The following is a 19,572-nucleotide window of genomic DNA, read 5'->3' on the forward strand; positions in this document are numbered from 1 at the left end:
ATGCCGTGCAAATACAATGGTACTCTGGTCCTCACTTTTATTTGCTGCATGTTTTCATGTGCAATCAAGGTATTACTAGGGATTACCATAAACACTTGTGTTTTTATCAGATGTTTCATTTTCATCACATTAAATCTGGATTTCGACTGCCCTGGGTCAGCCTTGACCTCATTACTGACTGAAATGAAATTGCCTGGTTTAAGAGGAAGCCGAGTTATATTAATGTTAGTTGCTGTCCATTTCAGTGATTTTGGTTTTTTTATCTCTTGAATTTGACACTAATAGGCTTCAAAAACTAGAAAATACTGAAAAATAACTATGTGCTGGTTTGCTGTGTCATTTTTTAATTGCTTAGGAAAATACTGCATTGAACATACTGAAATCACATCAGATACCTGTATATGGTGTCAGGTTATGAGCAGATCACAAATGATGCCTTTAGATGCCTGACAGCCCTGAAATGCATCTCTCTATCTCCAAGGGTGCTCTAATCTTCCACTTCATAAATAAAATAGACACCTCTCTCTTTCTCTTTCTTTCTCTCTACTGGTAGATTTTTTCATTTTTAAGTGGCCAAGATGATAGATATATGCAATGAGAAATGGTAGTGGATAATCTCTCTCTAAGTTGGCTGTCTTTCTCATACTAGCTGTTTACTGATATGAAAAATAACTTTTCCTCAAGTCAGCCGTGATATCTGTCTTCATGAATTCATAGAGATGATTTGTTCCATGATCATACAGATATATTAAATATCTTCTTGGTTATGTTTTTACTCTCTTTGAGCACTGAAAAATGGTAAAACAATCCATGTTTGTTAGAGAGTATGATTCTGCACATTGTAATGGTTGTCCTCCATTTTATTGAAATGCTTGTGAGTATAGGAAGTCACAACACCATAGAGATGATATAAGAATTCAATGAGATGGTTTGTTCCTTGATCATACAGATATATTAAATTATCTTCTTGGTTATGTTTTTGCTTTCTTTGAGCACCAAAAAATGGTAAAACAATCCGTGTTTGTCAGAAGATATGATTCTTCACGTTGTAAAGGCTATCCTCCATCTTATTGAAATGCTGGTGAGTGTAGGAATTCACAAGACCATAGAGATGATATAAGAATTCAATGGTTGTTTTTCATTAATTTTGTGATAAATAGGCTTCGAATCTATTTTGGAATTCTTGTTTGTAGTAAACAATCCTGCCAATATAGTCTTATACTTGTTTAATTTTTATATGATCAATTCTTGTTCCTTTTTCTAGAACAACTCCAATTGTATTTAATCTGTTGGTGATTTACACAGCATATTCAACGGAAGAAGTGGAAGAAAAGGCAGCAGCTTTGCGAAAATCAGCAAACTACAATATTCCCAATGATGCCTCTACCCTTGAAGTAAGGAATTGGAATATGCTTTTCTTAAAATATTTGCTTTTATAATTCAGACTTTTATTGTTTATGCTGTGAAAGACAATTTCATTGGCAATATTATCCTAAGTTGTTTTTTCTCTATTGGGGTACAATAGAAATTGTTTTATGAAAATTTGTAATGGAAATATACAAACTCGATGAAATATGGGGAGGAATATTTGACTAAGAATGAGTTCAAAATGTATTAAATACTGGTCATGTGTGCATGAATTCTCTATTAGTGATACATCTAGTACCCCATTCAAATCAGTGTTTCTCACCTACCATCTAGTGACTATACCATGTCCACTAAAGGTCTTTCTCATCCATATAGGCACATGGATCATTCCCCACTGTTAGGGACCAAATAAAGAAGAAAATTATATCAATGCCGGTGAATAACCAAAAAGATCAAAGCAATTGACATAGGTACAATAGCAAAGGACTAGAGCAAAAAGGGGTTCTACACACAAAGCAAAAATGAAAAACAAGTAAAGCTAGGAAAAGTATACACATGGGGGCTAACCTAAAAGGAGCAAGTCCCAAACTAGTACAATTATTTATAGATAAGGTAGGGAAAGATCCCGCAAAGAAACAAAAACAAATGAAAACCACCTAGACAAGGAATTGATTCTTAGGTGTTAGTGCTCCAAGATACATTGGATTAGCGAACGATATTATCCTCATCACTGTAGGAATACCAATGTAGAGTCTGAGAATGTTTGTTAGGGAATGGATAACTCTAAGGGAGTTGGGTTGAACAATCCTAGTAGGTAGTCAATTCCACAAGTTACTTCTCCCAACATTCAAAGCCAAGAAAATGTTGGTAGTAGGAAAAGAATTGGTAATGTGAGCTCACCCTTGAGATGCAGGTCATGGAAGAAGGGTGTAAGAGGGCCCTCAACATTGAGAAGAGATAGGGCGACGACCATCCGAGTGAGAGTTAAGGAGCCTTGGCTATAGTGGATCACAAGGACGAGCTATGCCTTAGTGATGTATGCTTGTCCATGAATGAATCAATAGAATTTAAAGAGTGCTTAATGCCTCCATTTGTGATGGGTTAAAGGGAAAAAGTAATCAACCTGATAGATCAAGGATCATTGTCAAAAGATATATGCATGAACTTAGTGACCTCAAAAGGAAAAAGGGTCAACCACCTTTGATTAGGGTAGTGGAAGAAAATGGACTCAAAACCATCAAAATGTATGTATAATCAATAGTACCTTCCACATATTTCATAGTAGACTGGTCATTGGAAAATAAAGTTTTTCTCAAATTTCATCTCCTGAATATAATGTAGGGAATCAATATCTCACAATAAAATATAGTGGTCCATCTCAATATGAAGCTGATTGTAGCACTTTCATAATTCGCCAAGGGGAATCCGCAAACCACAAGACCCATGATGTTGAAGATGGTTGAGCCTAACAATGGTACCTTCAACAACTTGTAAGAAACAATCAACATAGAATGATAGCTTGGGATTGAGAGAATTTAGAAGGGAGGTCAAAGTAATTAAGATGTATTGATTGCAAATGTTGGTCCAAAGAAATGCTGATAGGTTGGAAGAGTAGAGAGATTTAAGAGAACCAAAAAGGTTATGTCTAGGGGGATTCAAAGAGGAATCTCTTTCAAGGAGCATAGTGCCAAAAAGGATATCTCCAATAGGACAAAGTAGAACCACCCATGGATCTCAATATATGTATAAGCCAAGTAAGTCTGAAGATACTCTCAAGATGAAGGTGATGGTTAGCAAATTGAGCCCAGATAATACTTTGAAAAATTATTTGTTTGCACTAGATTATATTTTGAAGCATAATCATTTGAACCCTTTCAACTTGACTCCGATCACAAAGATCCAAACTAGGTCCCAATCCCTAGTACTATACAATTTAGTAGGCTTAATCTAGAGCTCATGAGCATAGAAATCACCTTGGAGTGCATAGTCATCATCATAGGATCTCTAACTCTTCCCTTACATGCTCCATGGCTTTCTCTACCAATGAAGAAGAAAATGATTATCATTATGTTTATAGGAATATAGATACATATATTTTCAAGATCATCCTTACCTTTTAGGTGGCATTGTTGCTTACGATTCAATAGTAGATCCTCTTTTGTACATATTAGAAAACAATTATTAAATTATAGATAGTATAAGGGTATTCCTAATTGCGTCTTGACTTTATGGATGCCCATTGTGTTGTGACGTTTTCACACATCGCCCCATTGCAAATGGGGACCCCCTACTTTTTAGGCCCTCTCGGTCTTTTGGTCTCGTTTTTTTGGGTCTTTTTGTGGCCGTCTCTCTAGTCTCTTTGCTTTGCAAGTGTTTGGGGGTTGAATTGATCAAGTCTGTTTTTTGTTTGAGCTAATTTTGTCAAGTCTAGGGCTCGTTTTGTCAGTTTTAGGGTTTCTACCTTTAGTCCTAGATTTTAGGGGTTTCTTTTAGGGTTTTAGAAAAACTGAGCATATAACTGGAATCGAGACCCTTCAAGGTACCTCCCAGTAAAATTTGAGCGAATTTTGAGCAACTTTCTATTTTTAGAAAGTTCCTATGTTTTAGGGATTTTACTGCATCCCAGAATGTCTTCATTTTGCAAAAAATCAAACTTACTATTTTTAGTAAGTTTCTATTTATAGTAAGTCATCTTGTGTCCTGTTTTGAGCTCCAACTCCAGCATTTTGAAAAGTTTCTATTTTTGGAAAGTTCATTTGTGGCAAGTCCCCGCAGGCAGGCGATGAAGACTGAGCATTCCTGAAGAATCTGTCTAAATCCGGAAAGTCAAAAAGCACACAAGATCAATCGAAAGTGGCTATCCATTCCTGAAATGGAAAGGTGGAAAATGTTCTAAGTCTGGAGAAATCCACTTCAAAACCCCAAAATGGTATTTCAATTTGGGAAGATCAAAGTTGACCAAGTCTAGAAGGATGAAAAGTGAATTTTAATGCCAAGGAGAAATTCATGCCAGAGTTTAGAGAAAGGTGCCAAATCCATCAAGTCCTGGAATTCATGAAAGATGTAAAAATTCCATTTGTAGGTCAATCTAGCGTCCTAGTACTTAGGAAGGCGCCAAAATGAAGTGAGTCAAGGAAAAGTCAAAGGCATAAAAAATCCATGGCAAAGGAGAAATGGCGCCCATAGAGGAAGAATGGCACCAAAATGAGACTATCATGGAAAACTTAAAAATGTCAAAATTCTTCACTAGCATGAAATTCTGCCCAAGGAAGATGTTAGGGTGCCCAAGCCACGATCAAAGCGCTAAAGGAGAGGGGTCATGGAGAAATCATAAAGTTGATGAATTCCTTGATGCATGGAAAACAACGCCCAAATGCCAGTCAAGGTGCCAAAGCAAGGTCACCAGGGAAAATGAGGAAAACGTGAGATTCCATGCCTAATGCAAAATTCCGCCCAAGGAATTCATAGGGCGCTAGATAAGGGGTAGCATGGAAAGCATGAAGAATGTTGAATTCCTCGTCCACATGCAAATTGCGCCCATACCAAGGAGAGAGCGCAAAATGAAGGAAGACAAGGAGAAATGCTTAAACTTGAAATTCCTTCATGAGGTAAAATGAGCGCCTAGGAATGATGAAGGGTGCCAAAACACACAAGGCATGGAAAATTCCAAGGAGACTAAATTTCATGGCATGGAGGAATCAAGGCCCTGGTCAAGGAAAGGTATTGAATTGACTAAGGCATGGAAAATGTGCAAAATGATGAAATTCCACCAGACAAAGTGAATTCCACACCCAAGTTGAAAACTTGAGGAAATTGTCTAAGGCATGAAAATCCAAGGGTCAAGGATGAATGGAAAAGCAGAAATCCCCTTGGAAAAATTTTAAATTTCCATTTTTAGGCACCAAATCTCATCAGAACTCGAAATTTTTTACTGATTTGGGCTAGTGAGAGAATTCTCTCTCTCCTCGACCCGGGTCTTAAATTTTAGGAAAGTTCCTAAAAAAATGGGAGATGGTGGAAAAATGTTGAATATCTCTCCCAGAGCAAGGAAAGTACAAAAACTTCAAGAAAATTCTTCATGGATCGAATTCTTCTCTCCTGAAGTTTTCTCTCTTCAAGGGTTTCTTGCCAAGTGGCAGTCGGGTCAGCGCATGTTGAGTCAATAGAGCATCTTTTGCACCCAACCGTCACGTGAAGGCATAGTGGCGACACATTTATTGTTGGAATATTCTGACTAAGTGGCAGCCCAGTCAATGCATGTTGAGTGCATGTAGCTGCCGTAATTATGATTTTATGACAGATTCCTTCTGCATGTCGCTGTCGCATGGAGGAATGATGGGTATTTATGTCTGCATGAAGAATATTCATGGTATTTTGGGCAAATTTGATGTAATGGGGTCCATTTAATGCACAAATGGATGCCATTTCGAGATTGTTTGAATTTATTGTATATGGGCTTAGCGGGCATTAATTGTTGATTCCCACCTTGTTGCATCTTGAGTGGGGAATTGTTGGTGTCTGTTTTATCATCTACCAAACATTAGAATAAAGTACCCAAAGATAATTTATCCTCTCTTGAAAAATTATTGCTTATGCTAAGATTGCTAGAAGATCATATGGCGATTCCAAGGTTTCTTTAGTCAGGTCTTGACGTGTGGATAAGCTCAATGGGCGTTATGATTTGCTGGTAATACACAAAGGGACTTACACTTGAATTGTTCAATTCACAATGAAGTTTTAGACAATGAAGCTCTATCATTTGGGACTTGGATCATGGAAAAACTGAAATAGAGACAAGGGTTTAGAAATTCTAATTTATTCCCAGGAATTCAAGAGACGGTATTGATTAGGTGAACTCAATAAACCACACTTTGCTTTGCCTCACTTAAGACAACTACACAAAGTGGATGCAATCTTCAAGGGAAAGCTCAAGCTAACTTTGCAAAGAAGTTAAGCATACACCAAAAGGAAAGCTCAAGCTAACTTTGCACAGTGAATGAAAATCATCCATTAACCAAAAGTATGAGCAAAGAAACACCACAAATCAATACTTATCAGATCTTGCATTCAATCTAACATACATGAAATAAAATCTAAACTATTGGGTTGAGGAAATTGAAAACCTTGCTAATCATTCAGATAAAAGAGATTACAAAGCCTTAAGAGAAAGCACACAAGTAATGTATTATCTAGAAATGACCTTCTCGCAACAATATTTTAAAAAACCTCACACTCTCCAAATGAGAGGAGTCAACCTTATATAGTAGTCCAGAAATTTTGAATGGCCGAGATCGAACAGGGATCAAAGGCCCAGATTGAAAGATAAAACCCTAATTAGGGTTTCCTAAAACTAACTACCCCTGGACCAATGAGAAAATTACATTTGGTACACTTGCCCTTCTTGCTAAATATGAACTAACAATAAAAATAGAAGGTTGTTGCATTGTGAAGTGTGCCCTCTAGAAGCTTCTGTGGATAAGTCAGGTTCATTGAACCTAGACATGTTGACTTGGAACAATCTGATTGGTTGCAAAATGACGAGGCCCCACCTCAACGTGTTGGATGTCTTCCCTAAATTTTCCAATTTGTGTGAAGAAATTGTCTAAGTATGGAAATTTGTTTTTTCTTGTCACCCTCGAATTCTGATTGGGAGCTTGTCTTTAATTCTTCAGGAGGTGAAATCCTTCAAGAAGCTGTCCTGATTGCTTCCATAGGTCTGGGATTGTAGATGAAATTCCCCAAGAAGTCTGAAATTCTTTTCTATATTTTCACCAAGTCTGAGAACTTTTCTTTCTTGATGCCTTGAGACTCTTTGAAGTGCCTCGAATTTGGAGAAGAATTCCCTGGTGAAGTATTTCTCATACTTAGCCAAATTTTGGCCATCTTTATGCTTGGACGAACATTGCTCATGGACTTGTCTTTAATTCTGAATTTGGTTCGAAACTCCATTTGTGTTTTCTGCGATGATCTCGCCTTCAACTGCCATTTATGATCTGCAAAACCAAAAGAAAATAAGTTAGAATCCTCATTTTGAACATGAATTTTGAAGGTTTGATGGCAAAGTGTGTTCTGATTTTCCAATTCCTCAGAACTTAGAGTTTTGACAGGTTGTAAGCACTTAGAAATTTGGAAACACTCATAGAACTTGATCTGATTTGGAATTGAAATTGGTCCTCAAGAAACTTGAAAATGGAAAACTCTGTTCCCAGATTCTGTGAATTAAAGTTGAAATCAGATTCAAATTCTGGAAAATATGTGAAAATCAGACCAAAATTTCCCAAAAATCTTGAAAAGTGGATTGAAAACCCCCCAATCATGCCTCAACTTCTTGATAATTTTCGAATTGTTCCTGAAGTCTTTTGAAATCTTTTGAAAACTCTCAAAACTTGTTGAAAACTCTTGAGACCTGCCAAGAAAAACTCTTAAAATTCTCCTCAAGTTCGAACATTCATCATGAATGAAATGAATGAATGAATGACCGTTTGTATAAACCTTCAAGTAGTTCGAATTTTTGCAATTAGAAACACAGCTGGTCATTCCAATCTTGAACTAGTTTTGTTTCTATTTTTCTTCCATTCATCGAACCTAGACATGTCTTGTTTCTTTGTTGAATTTAGTCTCTTAAGAAAATTTCTATTTTCATTTCCGTTGAACTCAGTCACTTGGGAAAGTTCTGATTTTGTTTCTAGTCTGAGTTTAGTTCCTTGAGAAAGTTTCTATTTTCAGTTTGAGTTCATGAATCGAACTCCATATTTCTTTCTTCTTCCAAATTTGGAAACTTTCTAAAACTTTCTTCTTTCCCTTAGTTCGAACTTAGGGCAGATTTTCTTTGCTTCACCATGGTGGAGTTGGTAAAATATTTTCCTTGCTTGCTGATCAAATTTTCCAAGGCAGGGCGGACTCCATAGATTGTATTCCATATGTTGGCGAGATTAATGAGTTTCTTTCTTTGGCATAGCGGAGTTGAGAGAATACTTTTCTTTCCTTGCTGCCAACCAAACTATTTCCTAGCCAAGGTGGACTTTGTTTGACTTGTGCACTTTGCAACCATTCCCTAGGGCGGACTTGACAGATTTCATGCACCACATTACCTTGCAGATTGGGCGGACTTCACTGATTTGATGCACCATTCAATTTGTTCTAGGCGGGCTTGGTGAGGGATGTGCACCTTGATTATTCTCTGGGGCGGACTTCAATTCACTTAGGAACCTTTCATCTGCAGCATAGGGCGGACTTATCACATTTAGGAACTCTTGGTTGCAAGGTAGGGCAGACTTGCTAGCTGTTAGGAACCTTGACACATGATTCAGGGCGGACTTGGTGAAGAATGTGCACCACTTGTTGTCTCTTTAGGGCAGATTTCATTGAAGTCATGCACCTTGATTTGAAGGAGGGCGGACTTGGGGAGACTTGAGAACCTTGATTATTCTCTTGGGTGGACTTCATCAATGTCAGGAACCATACACTTGGGCGGGCTTCACCAAGGTTGTGCACCATCTCTTAATCAAGGGGTGACTTTATGAAACTCAGGCACCAAGCAGGGCGGTGTATATGCATCTTACACTCAACCAAGGGCGGATTTCATTCACTTCAGGCACCAAAGAGGGTGGACTTGGTGAAATTCATGCACCATGAGATTAAAACTTCAAATCTTTAAAACTTGGGCAATTCTTCTCGGATTTGTTTGAAATTTGAAAACCACTCATCATTCATCCATTGAATCCCTAAAATTTAGGAAATTGGATTTTTGGGTCAAAACTTGGATTTTGGAGGAAATTCTTGATGCATCTCAGTGCTAATACAAACCCTAGATCCCCTTTCCAAAAATAGAAAAAGCAAGCATCCCTAAAAAATAGGAAAAACTTTCTAAAAATACCCATTTAGGGGATCATGCGTAAGGTGCCAAAAACAAAACCCTTAGCTTCTTCTCGCAGAGAAAATTCATTAAAAAGATGCACAATAAAATGAAATCGATTTCATTGAGGGAGTATTTATAATTCCTCCTTAGGGCTCGATTTCCCACAAAAGACATATTAATAACATTTAAAATGTTATTTCATTAAGACTTAGGGAAAACATTTAACATTTCATTAAGTTTGGCATTCATAATTAATTCCTCAAATGGCCCCCTTTTCATGATGAATTGACCCGCAAGTTATAACTTCTATTATCACCTTTTAATAAATAATTATCATCTTGGCCAATTAAACATTAGTAACTTCTCGAATATTCATTATTTTCCAATTCTGTTTGAACCAGGGGGTCAACCACTGTGTTCACTGTTCATTCGATTGCCTTACTAAAAATAGTAAGGGTCCCTCTCCAACATCCCCTGACTTACTATAAATAGTAAGTATTAGAAATTAAGCCTTGTAGCCCACACAAATGCCAAATCCAAAATTACCAAGCTCCGGAGGAGAATAATTACCCATTCGATGACCAAGTCTTTGCCTCAAAGGATCCTCTATCCAACCTTATTAGCCTATGAGGGTCAAAATGATAGGCTAAGCCATCCAGACAGGAATGAGCTAAAAAGGGGACATTATAGTGTCCCAACTACTATTGTAGTGGTGGAGGACGGTCATATGGGTGGCTTGTGGGATCATTTCTTGGCCAAAAGAGGAGATTTCGTTCTAGCTTTCTTGGTTGCATCATTACCATATTCTTACTATTTGATATGAAGAAGAATTTGCATCTCTGGCAACCCATGTTCGAATGGCTCACCACAAGCTCTGATTCCTTGGCTGCCAATTGCACATAGATGGGTTTTCACTTGACTATATGATCTTGTATACTGATTTTGGCACTTTTTAAGTTACCAAACATAAGCCTCGCTTTCAACAAGGTGCTCAATTATTCTCACATGCTGCTGAAGTCATGATAATTGGTCCACAAAGCTAGAACTACTAGCCACTATAAACCACACATGTACCTAGATGATTTGAATATAAAAAAATATTAGGAATAAATAAGATAATGTAACCACCGGTTAAAATCTTATGTTAAAGAAATTAGGATAAAAATGAATGTAATACTAGACTACCTTTGATTGTTTAAAACATAGACAAAAAACTGCAAATAAATAATAAGTTGTATTTGATGAAGACAAATAATGGAGCTTGGAAAGAAAAAAAACATATCTTGAAGGATGATGCTCCTTGATACAATTGCTTTGATCTCTGTAGCACCTATCTCACACTGCTTGAGGTGTAGGACTAACACAACAAGGTTTGAAAACTTTAAAGAATACTAGCAACCTTGAGCAATGAGTAGAAAATAAGTTTTGGGTAAGTGAATGATGAGGTGTAGGTAAATGTTTATGTTTGTTTTTTGTGTTTTGTTAGTGAGAAAGTCATTTTTTTAGGGTTATCTATGGTTAGTCAGGCTTTTTTAATTACTTTTTGTGTGTTGTTTGGAAAAAATGTGTTTTTTCTAAATTGCAGTTTTTAATTGAGTCCTCGGTTTCTTCTATGTTCACACGGGTTTACCTAGGAAGTGGCCAAGTAGCCTCATGCCTGGCCATTCGGCCTGGGTATTTGTTAGACATTCTTGGGCTAAATGGTCAGGCACAAGGCTAAAGCTTGTGCAGGCCAAGCCACCAAGGCCATGTCTGTCTGGTATCAGAATATTCCATCCATTGGTCTAGGTTTGGCAGGGTTCCTGGTGAGCCTGGTAATGTAGTTTGTAGGAATTAAAATATATGAGCACATCTCTTATATTGCAAGAAGACAAAAAATATTTTTAATTTGCTTAACTGTTCTTAAAATACTCTTAAGAGTGCCCTGAAATTGTCCTTTTGGTAATCCACTTGCTTTGGCTGTTGGGAAATCATAATAGTTAAGGAATAGCTGGTTTTTCAAAAATATTTCCCTAGGTTTTTTTTGTTTATAAAGGATGGAAGGGTTAGAAACCAAAGAAATAGGAGTTGAGGCTGAATATTGAATATGTTGGATTGTGTCCTGTAGGAACTTGCAAGTGGCAAGTTGATCATGTTCAAGTCTCTTCAAATAAAGTTGATCACAAATTGGCTTCCTGTTTTTTTGTATTAGAATGTTTTTTTTCTTTTGGTGTTTATAGATGCAGGTGTTGGGGACACCCTGGTCCTCCCGATGATGCAGGGATGTTCCCAATCTTGACAAAAATTGAACACCCAAGTAATCTAGAAAGGTGTTGGTTAGTCGACAGGATGGGAGTGAGGGGACAACATTCTGTTTCTGAATTTTTTCAGAGAATTTTTTTGGACAGAGGCTTTCCTTGGTAATACTGTAAGTGTAAGCAGAGAATCAGTGGAAGTAAGATTGCTGTAGCTTGATGTTCTTAGATCTGGGACCATGGCTTGTCCTAATCCTTGTTAATCTGCATGAATATTTTTCGTTAATATAACCCAGGGCACCTCTTAACAAATAGAAGATATGAACAGTTACTGCAAATCTCTTCTTGGACAGTAATAGTAGCCATAAACTGGACATTGCAGATGATGAACAGTGAAACAGTCCAGGAATTATGATTAGTCAGGTGTTAAACTTAGATGTATTTGTACTTCCCAGTTCATGAATATTCTGAAATTTCAAACATTATTTACTTTCTTGTCAAAGCATTACTTTTGCCTCTGTTGGTTCTGTATTACTTCTGAAAAGTTTATATGATGAACTAACTGTTTTTGTTTAATTTGATGATGGACAGTGGATTCATGGTTTCCTTTACTCAGCAACAATGTCAGGTGATTCTGAATAGCATCCTTTTTAGTTAAATTTTCTGATTTAAAAAATTAGTGAACTTTAAAGCTTAAATTATTAGATCACAAATCAATTACATATTGAAACATATGTAAACATGGGTTTTGTGCAAATTATTTTTTTGATATGTTTGTTTCTTTTAATTAAAATACAAAATTTGCAGGCTCAATATTGAAGGATAGATATAACAAACAAACCCAAGTCACAAGGAGCCATATAAATATAAATTGCTATACCAATTGACATTCTTGAATAATATTGAACACTTAAAGCTTTAGGCTTGAACATGTATACGGACATTGTAAAGGAAAGGAAACAAACCACACTTATCCAGCATGACGAGAACCACAACCATTTGTCACGAAACACTAACAGAAATTGGATAATGTTAACATCAAATTTTGTGTGATATGTCAGGTATAGGGTACATTATACTGATAAACATTGTACACAATTATTTAGGGATTATTGGGTGCAATGGCATTTCAAGAGAGGCTTGACATAATTTTTGTATCATACAAAAGTGAATACATACACCATACAGAATAAATAGCGCTGTTACAGCTGTCACGCAAATTTGTTTATTTTCATTTCTTAAACGTGTTTTATAAATATGGGCTTTTTTTGTTTAAAGTTGAAGTGCAGGGTAGCCCTGATGACCCCTGCACAATTAGAAAAAAGAAGAGATGTCTCCCAGACATTCCCCTTTTTAGGGGACATGCCAGGGATGCCTATAATTTGTGCTAAAAAAAGGGAAAGGGGTGGGTTAATGAGTCTTGTTCTATTCCCTGACCCCTTGGAGCCTTGTCCATGAAATGTCTTGGACATTTGGGACTTGCAGTTAGCTCCTGGGGATGTGTCCTTGTGGACCGCTGTTACATACAGCTCAAGAGCGAGAGATATTTAAATATGTTATGGATTATTTTTTATGATTCGCACGGAAAGCATTTAAGACAAATTTGAGTCAGAAAATATTGTTTGACTAATAATGGATTTTGGAAGCACCTGAATGATTCAACAGGCAATGGAGAGTTTGAAAACATAGCACTCTCTCTGCAACAGGCAAAGGCTCAATATTAAGATGGGTTTCTCAGCACGAGTCTACAATTTTTTTTGGGAGCTGATGAAAGCTGATGCCACAGGAATCAATAAATACTCAAAGCTTTAATGCCACACAATTGGTATTGATTTTGAAAGTAGCTCAAGCAGAGGAAATGGATCAATACAAGCCTGTGAAATTATACAATAATACAATATGGTTAATAGGATTATCTCCAAACTCAAATCCAGTCAAATATACAAGCTTATAGCCCAAACACAATCACATTTTGCATCTAGAAAAAAAATCATGGACAATATCATATCTAAGATGAGATATACAAAAAGTTAAGAATCACTGGAGAACAGGAATAAAGCGTGATATCAGATATGTGAAAGGTCTCTGACAAATGCAGCTGGTATCTCATAACCCGTGTGCTACAATGCTTAGGTTTTGGTGAACTGTTTATGGTTGGATTAGTAGCTGCGTGACCACATCCACCTTTGCTATCATGATAAATTTCAAGGCTGGTCAACCATTTGCTCCACCCAGGGAATTTAACAAGGAGACGTCCGTAGCCCATTTTTTTCTATTTTAGTAGGGTAGGTCTTCAACAAAATGATGAATGAGGCAAAAATTTTAAGGGAAAATATACACATTAGTGGGCACCATAGTTTAACTACTTGGCCAGTAACTGAGTCCTCACCATTTTTTTCATGCACTGGTGTAGTATTCCCCTATAGAATTACCCAATCTTTTCATCTTTACACCTCAAATTGATTTGGTCAAACAGTTTGCTTGCAGGTTGAATGTTTCTTTTTTGCAAGAATAATGCAATTTGTAAGATCTGAACCAAATTTCATCTCTCTTTCAAGTTTACTGATTCAACATTTGTCAAACATATCATGTGCAATCTGATTGAGGTTTTTCAGACTGAATATTTTGGTTTCATATTTTTGAACATACATCAATATTGCAAGACATGAGGTTCAGATGTTCATTCAACTGAAGACAGAATACCATAAACCAACTGTGATATCAAGCAAATTCAATCATGTATCTATTATAGCAATAACAGAAACTGCATATAGTCTTAATATATTATTAATTTATTTCAAAACAGACCTTCAAATGTCTTGAAATTAAGTTCCAAGGATAGCAGCAAAAATCGTTTGGGGAAAAAATCGGCAAAACCAAAAGTATAATATTTTTTGAAAAAATCAGGAAAATATTGGATTTTAAAAAAATCGTAAAAAAATGTAGAAAAATAGACAAAAACTATTTTAAAAAAAAATCTAAGGGCATTTCCATAGCATATAGAGATATAGAGAGCAAATAAAATAGAGTTTAACCCATGAATTGTAGAAAACAGATTTTTGTTATTTATATTCATATTGCTGATTACATAGGCAAATATTCAGTTAACCTTTTTAAAGGGCAGTCACTGAATACACCAAGTAGTTGTCCAAGTCTGAGAACAAATATTAGCTAAGTCTATGAAGTAACTGAGATCAAAGTTTATCAGACAGCGATCCAACCACTATTAGGAATTTAGTAAAAGTGAAAGCCATTTTGAAGTGATCCAAGACTTACATTTTGATTGAGGCAAAGAGTTTTCTAGGGGTAGTTCAATAGTTGAGAGAGCTTATCAAATCATATTCCACAATTGCAATCCTTTATATTCCCTAATGGCAATTGGTAAGTCCTTTATGGGGTAGAATTCAACAAAAGACATTTGTTTAGTTGACGTAAAAGATTAGCAAGCCTTTGGTTTTGGCAATACTTGTAATGTCCCCTTTTTAGCACATGTTGTATGATGTTGTCGTTAGCCTATTTCTCCTTGGTCTCGTAGGCTAACCAAGCCATTTAAGGGAGCTTGAGGATATTTGGCCTAGACAGTTTCAGTTGCAGGTGATTCTGAGGTGTTTTGGTGTGGTTTTGGGATACTCACTATTAATAGTAAGTCAGTTGGGTCAGGTTAGGATCATCAATGATTCATGGATAATATCTTGTTGATGGTAATTGTTTATATCGACTAGAGATTTTAATGATCGTTTGTGATTATTCATTTGTTTATCAATATTGTTAAGTTATAAAGTTAAAATTAAAATATTTAACTTTATTGTTACGGGGACTTAAGTTAAAGCGAAAGTTATTTATGTATTAAAAGTTCCCCTTCATTAAAGGTACTTGGAGTCTTAAATATTAAAAGGGAAGTATTTCTATTTATCCCACATTGGCTGGAAAAGTGTGTGGGCTCCCCTGGGAATGTTATAAAAGACTCTTTAAGAGTTCATTTTCAGCATGCTTGGTTAGAGATTTTTAGAGATTGTTTGTTCGAGATTATTTCTCAGAGGTTTGTGAGGACGAAATCCCTCATGAGCAACATTCTTCACGTTGTTGCAAGATACAGTTTGGAGAATCACTTGGAGTTTCCACACAGGAAGCTCAGTTTGGATTAGCAGAGATTTATATTAATAGAGGAGATGCAAATTATTGAAGAATTTTGAGTGCAGATTTGGAGGAATGAAGTGTTTTGTTTGCTGATTTGCTACCATTGCTGAAGCATCCCCTTTCAAGTTGGATATTCCTTTCTATGTTGGCCATCCCTTTCCAGTTTGCTCACATGGACTTCTAGAATTGTGAAGCTGTTGATGTTACTGTTTTCTGAGGCGTTTAGGAGGAGATTGAAGCTTATCTTCACCTTTCATTCATTGCTGATCAAGTTAGCTTGCTTTGGAGTTGGTCGCCTAGGGTTTTGAGCTTAAAAAATGAAGATTTTGTGAACAGCAAGGACATTTTCAATGCTGCATTTTGTGGGTATGTAAGATTTAGATAATAAATGATTTTTATGATTTGGATTGTCATTACTTCGAAGAAACAGTGAATATTTAAGTCTGAGTTGAAATCTGGAATTTTCAGCAGTGTTATTTCTAAAGTTTCTAGTATATTTCATTCAAAATAAATATAGCAATATTATCTTTGAAACCTACAATTTATTTGGCATTGTGGACATTGTAAAAACGACAAACACACTCCAAAAAAACTAGACTACAAATAGGGCTGCATATTACAATACCTAGCTTGCAGCTATTATTTTAGGTGGAGACAAATGTTAATGATTATCTGTTGGAGGCTTTTTTATTACAAGAATTTGAGCTTGTTTGTTGTCATTATGATTTATTTCATGGAGCAATTTTGATATATTGCTCATATAATGAGTTGTATGTCTTTGTCTGAGCAAAAATTAAATATATCAATTAAAAATTAAAAATCATATATCTTTATCTATATATGTTTAGTGTCATGGTAGAAACACTTTGTTGGTGAGGCAGCCACCAAGGTTCAAACCAAAGAAACGGGACTCGGACTCGGCAAGGCCGACTCAGACTCGGACTCGGGACTCGGTGTCAGACTCGACTGGACTTGGGAAAGTGAAAAACTCAAGAATTTTAGAGATTTTTAAAGATTTAAAACATGTTTCAGACACCCTTTATTGAATACACCTTAAAGTCACAATAACATCATCAAACTCGGCTCATTTGATTACATACACAAGTATACATCAATCACATAAGCATAAACGCAAATTGTAGCTGAAGAAAATAACAAACAGAGATATATAAATATTGTCAAATGTATACAATATTACAAAACTCATGGAATAAAAAATCCATGTCATCATATGATCATCATCAAATGTTTCATACAAATACCAAAGGTAAATACAACTACAAGCCTATGGCTCAGAGGAGCGTGCACCCTCTCGCCCTGGCCCCCTGCGAAGGCGTTCAAGGTAGGTCTTGGATGATTCAACAGCCATAGTCGCTCCCCGTGACACCATGCCATGCTCACCAACATCAGGAACAGTTGTGTCACTCTGAGTCTCACTATTTCCAAACTATGCTCCTGCTCTCTGCTCCTCCTCTGCCATGGCTACAGCCTCAGCCTCTATATCTACCTGGTCGATCCAATCAGTGTCATCATCACTAAAGACAGTTGCAGGAATCTCAGGATCTGTTTGACTCTCATTGGCCCACTCTGCTTCAAGATCAACCTCATCTAGAATGATAGGAGAGATGTCAACTAATGCATTCTTTCTCATTCTCAGGCGGAAGTTGTAGTGAACAAAGACGAGATCATTCATCTTCTCCACATATAATCTATTGTGCCTCTTGGAGTGTATGTGCTCAAACATACTCCAATTGCGCTCACAACTTGATGCGCTGCATGGATGGCTCAAGATGCGAATGGCCAACTTCTGAATGTTTGGTGTCGTTGGGCCAAAAAAGCTCCACCAATGATCTGAGTTTGAAATGAGAAAGATAAATAAAATCAGTCTCACTCATAAACTCATTTAACAAGTTACAATATACAATAAAACTAAAATTAAGCCTTACAATTTATTTTTACCTGGCATCATAGTTGTCCTACCGTCTTTAGCGACAGGACGAGAGAAGGTCTCCCCTTGTGCATTTGAGAACAACTGTAGCTCTCGAATAAGGTCTATCTGAGAAGTACTAGCAGGTCCCATCTTCTCCATGATTGAGTATAGCCCATTAAGGACCTCCACATCAGCCTTGAAAGAAGGGATAAAACGGAATGCCGGATTCAGATAATAGGCTGTTGCATGGATGGGCCTATGAAGTTGATGATGCCATCTCCTATCAATGATCTCCCAAATGGGACCATACTTGCTCTCATCTCCTCCATAGACGAATCTAATGCCCTCCTTCGCCCTATCCATGCCCTCATATATATAGCCCATTGTGGGCTTATCTCCATCCGCAACTCACAACAAAACCACCAAGGGCTTAGACCTAATCATGGACTGCAATGTGAGGAAGTTTGTGGCAAATCTTGTGATTCTTGGACGATGCAACTCCTTCTGCTCTGTGTATTGTCTCATAAGAGCCAAAACCCATGAATGATTATATACAAATTTGCAGACATTTCTTGCCCTTTCTACACATCTCTTGACCCATGGGATTTTTCCAATATCCTCCAACATGAGGTCAATGCAATGAGCAGCACATGGAGTCCAAACTATAGATGGGTGCCTCTCCATCAATAGTCTACCTGCAGCAACATAATTTGTTGCATTGTAAATTGTAATTAATGGAGGTACAAACTACAAGATAGTAATTAATTTGCAAACAAAATTAGTTTGTAATCAAAAGTTTACCCGCAACAACATAATTTGCTGCATTGTCGGTCACCACCTGTACCACGTTCTCCTCACCCACATCATCAATCACCTCCTCTATCTGCTCACATAGGTAGGTGGCATTCTTGCAATGGGCGGAGGCATCAATGGACTTGATGAAAACGGTGCCCCCTGAAATAAACAAATAAAGCTAGGTCAATGATCATTCAATAAACCATTAGATAAAAAATAAAAAATTAAAGACTATATGAAACTAAAATTAATCAATCACCTGCGGAAGAAACAAGAAAATTAAGGAGAGTTCTATTTCTCCTATCCGTCCAACCATTAGTCATGATGGTGCAACCTTTAGTGCTCCATATCTAGCGTTGTTCATCTAAATCCTTTTTCACATCATCCACCATTTGAGACAAAATGGGTCCCCTCAAATCACTCTCACTAGGGGCTTTGAACCCCGCCCCGCATATGGTAAGGGCATCAACCATTTCTTGCCAATAAGGAGACCTGTTGGAAATAAACTCAATGAGATAAGTTAAGTATAAAAATTCAATGAGATAAGTTAAGTATAAAAATTAAAACAATCAAAGTTATCAAACATAAAAGTTAGTAAAACATTCACCTGGCTACAAAGAATGGAATACAGCTGTAGCTCCAAAACTTGCCAATTGCCATTTTAGCAGCATCATGGACCTCCTTGTTCCAACCCATGCCCTCAAGCGACAGTTGGGACCCAGGAGTAGTGCGAGGCACAAAGAAGGAATCCAACCTAGATTTACGAATCCTAGGTACAATGGTAACACTCCCACTACAACTACTAGTGCCAGGAGCATGAGAAGTGGCGGTGGCACTGCCACTTATAGAAGCAGAAGCAGAAACGGAAGCACCAACAGTAGCAAACTGAGTGGGACGATATGGAGGTAAGGAAGAAGGGCCTCCAACACAACCTAACTATGTCCCTCTTCCTAAATTTGCCTCTCTCCCAATGGCCGCTCGATCCTCCTTTTGTTTCTTTTTCCTTTCAATTTCCTCAACCATTACATAACATTCACGTATGGCCTCATGGAGTGCTTTTAGGCATGGTTCGACATCATGTCCACGCACACTAGCAATATGGTATTTCAGTCTATATATACCTCCATGTAATATTGTTTTGCAAAATGTACATTTTGTTTGCCCCTTTCCTTGCCCTGGAAAATCCTCATGATATTTCCAAGCAGGGTCCTTTCTAATGGGGGGTCTAGAAGCTAAAGTAGACATTTTAG

At 37.0% G+C, this 19,572-nt stretch overlaps 1 protein-coding gene across 2 annotated transcripts in view; it reads left to right on the top strand.

Annotated features, from left to right (window-relative positions):
• LOC131075593 (mitochondrial import inner membrane translocase subunit TIM50) overlaps positions 1–19,572 on the top strand; it is a 120,499-nt gene that overhangs the window by 26,592 nt on the left and 74,335 nt on the right. For both annotated transcript variants that reach the window (XM_058012447.2, XM_059221755.1), the window contains 2 exons: positions 1,306–1,394; positions 12,052–12,088. In XM_058012447.2, the coding sequence (XP_057868430.2) occupies positions 1,306–1,394; positions 12,052–12,088 (126 nt within the window). The remainder of the gene's footprint in view (positions 1–1,305; positions 1,395–12,051; positions 12,089–19,572) is intronic.

The sequence above is a fragment of the Cryptomeria japonica genome, chromosome 5, assembly GCF_030272615.1.
Source record: "Cryptomeria japonica chromosome 5, Sugi_1.0, whole genome shotgun sequence".
NCBI classification, from domain to species: Eukaryota; Viridiplantae; Streptophyta; class Pinopsida; order Cupressales; family Cupressaceae; genus Cryptomeria; species Cryptomeria japonica.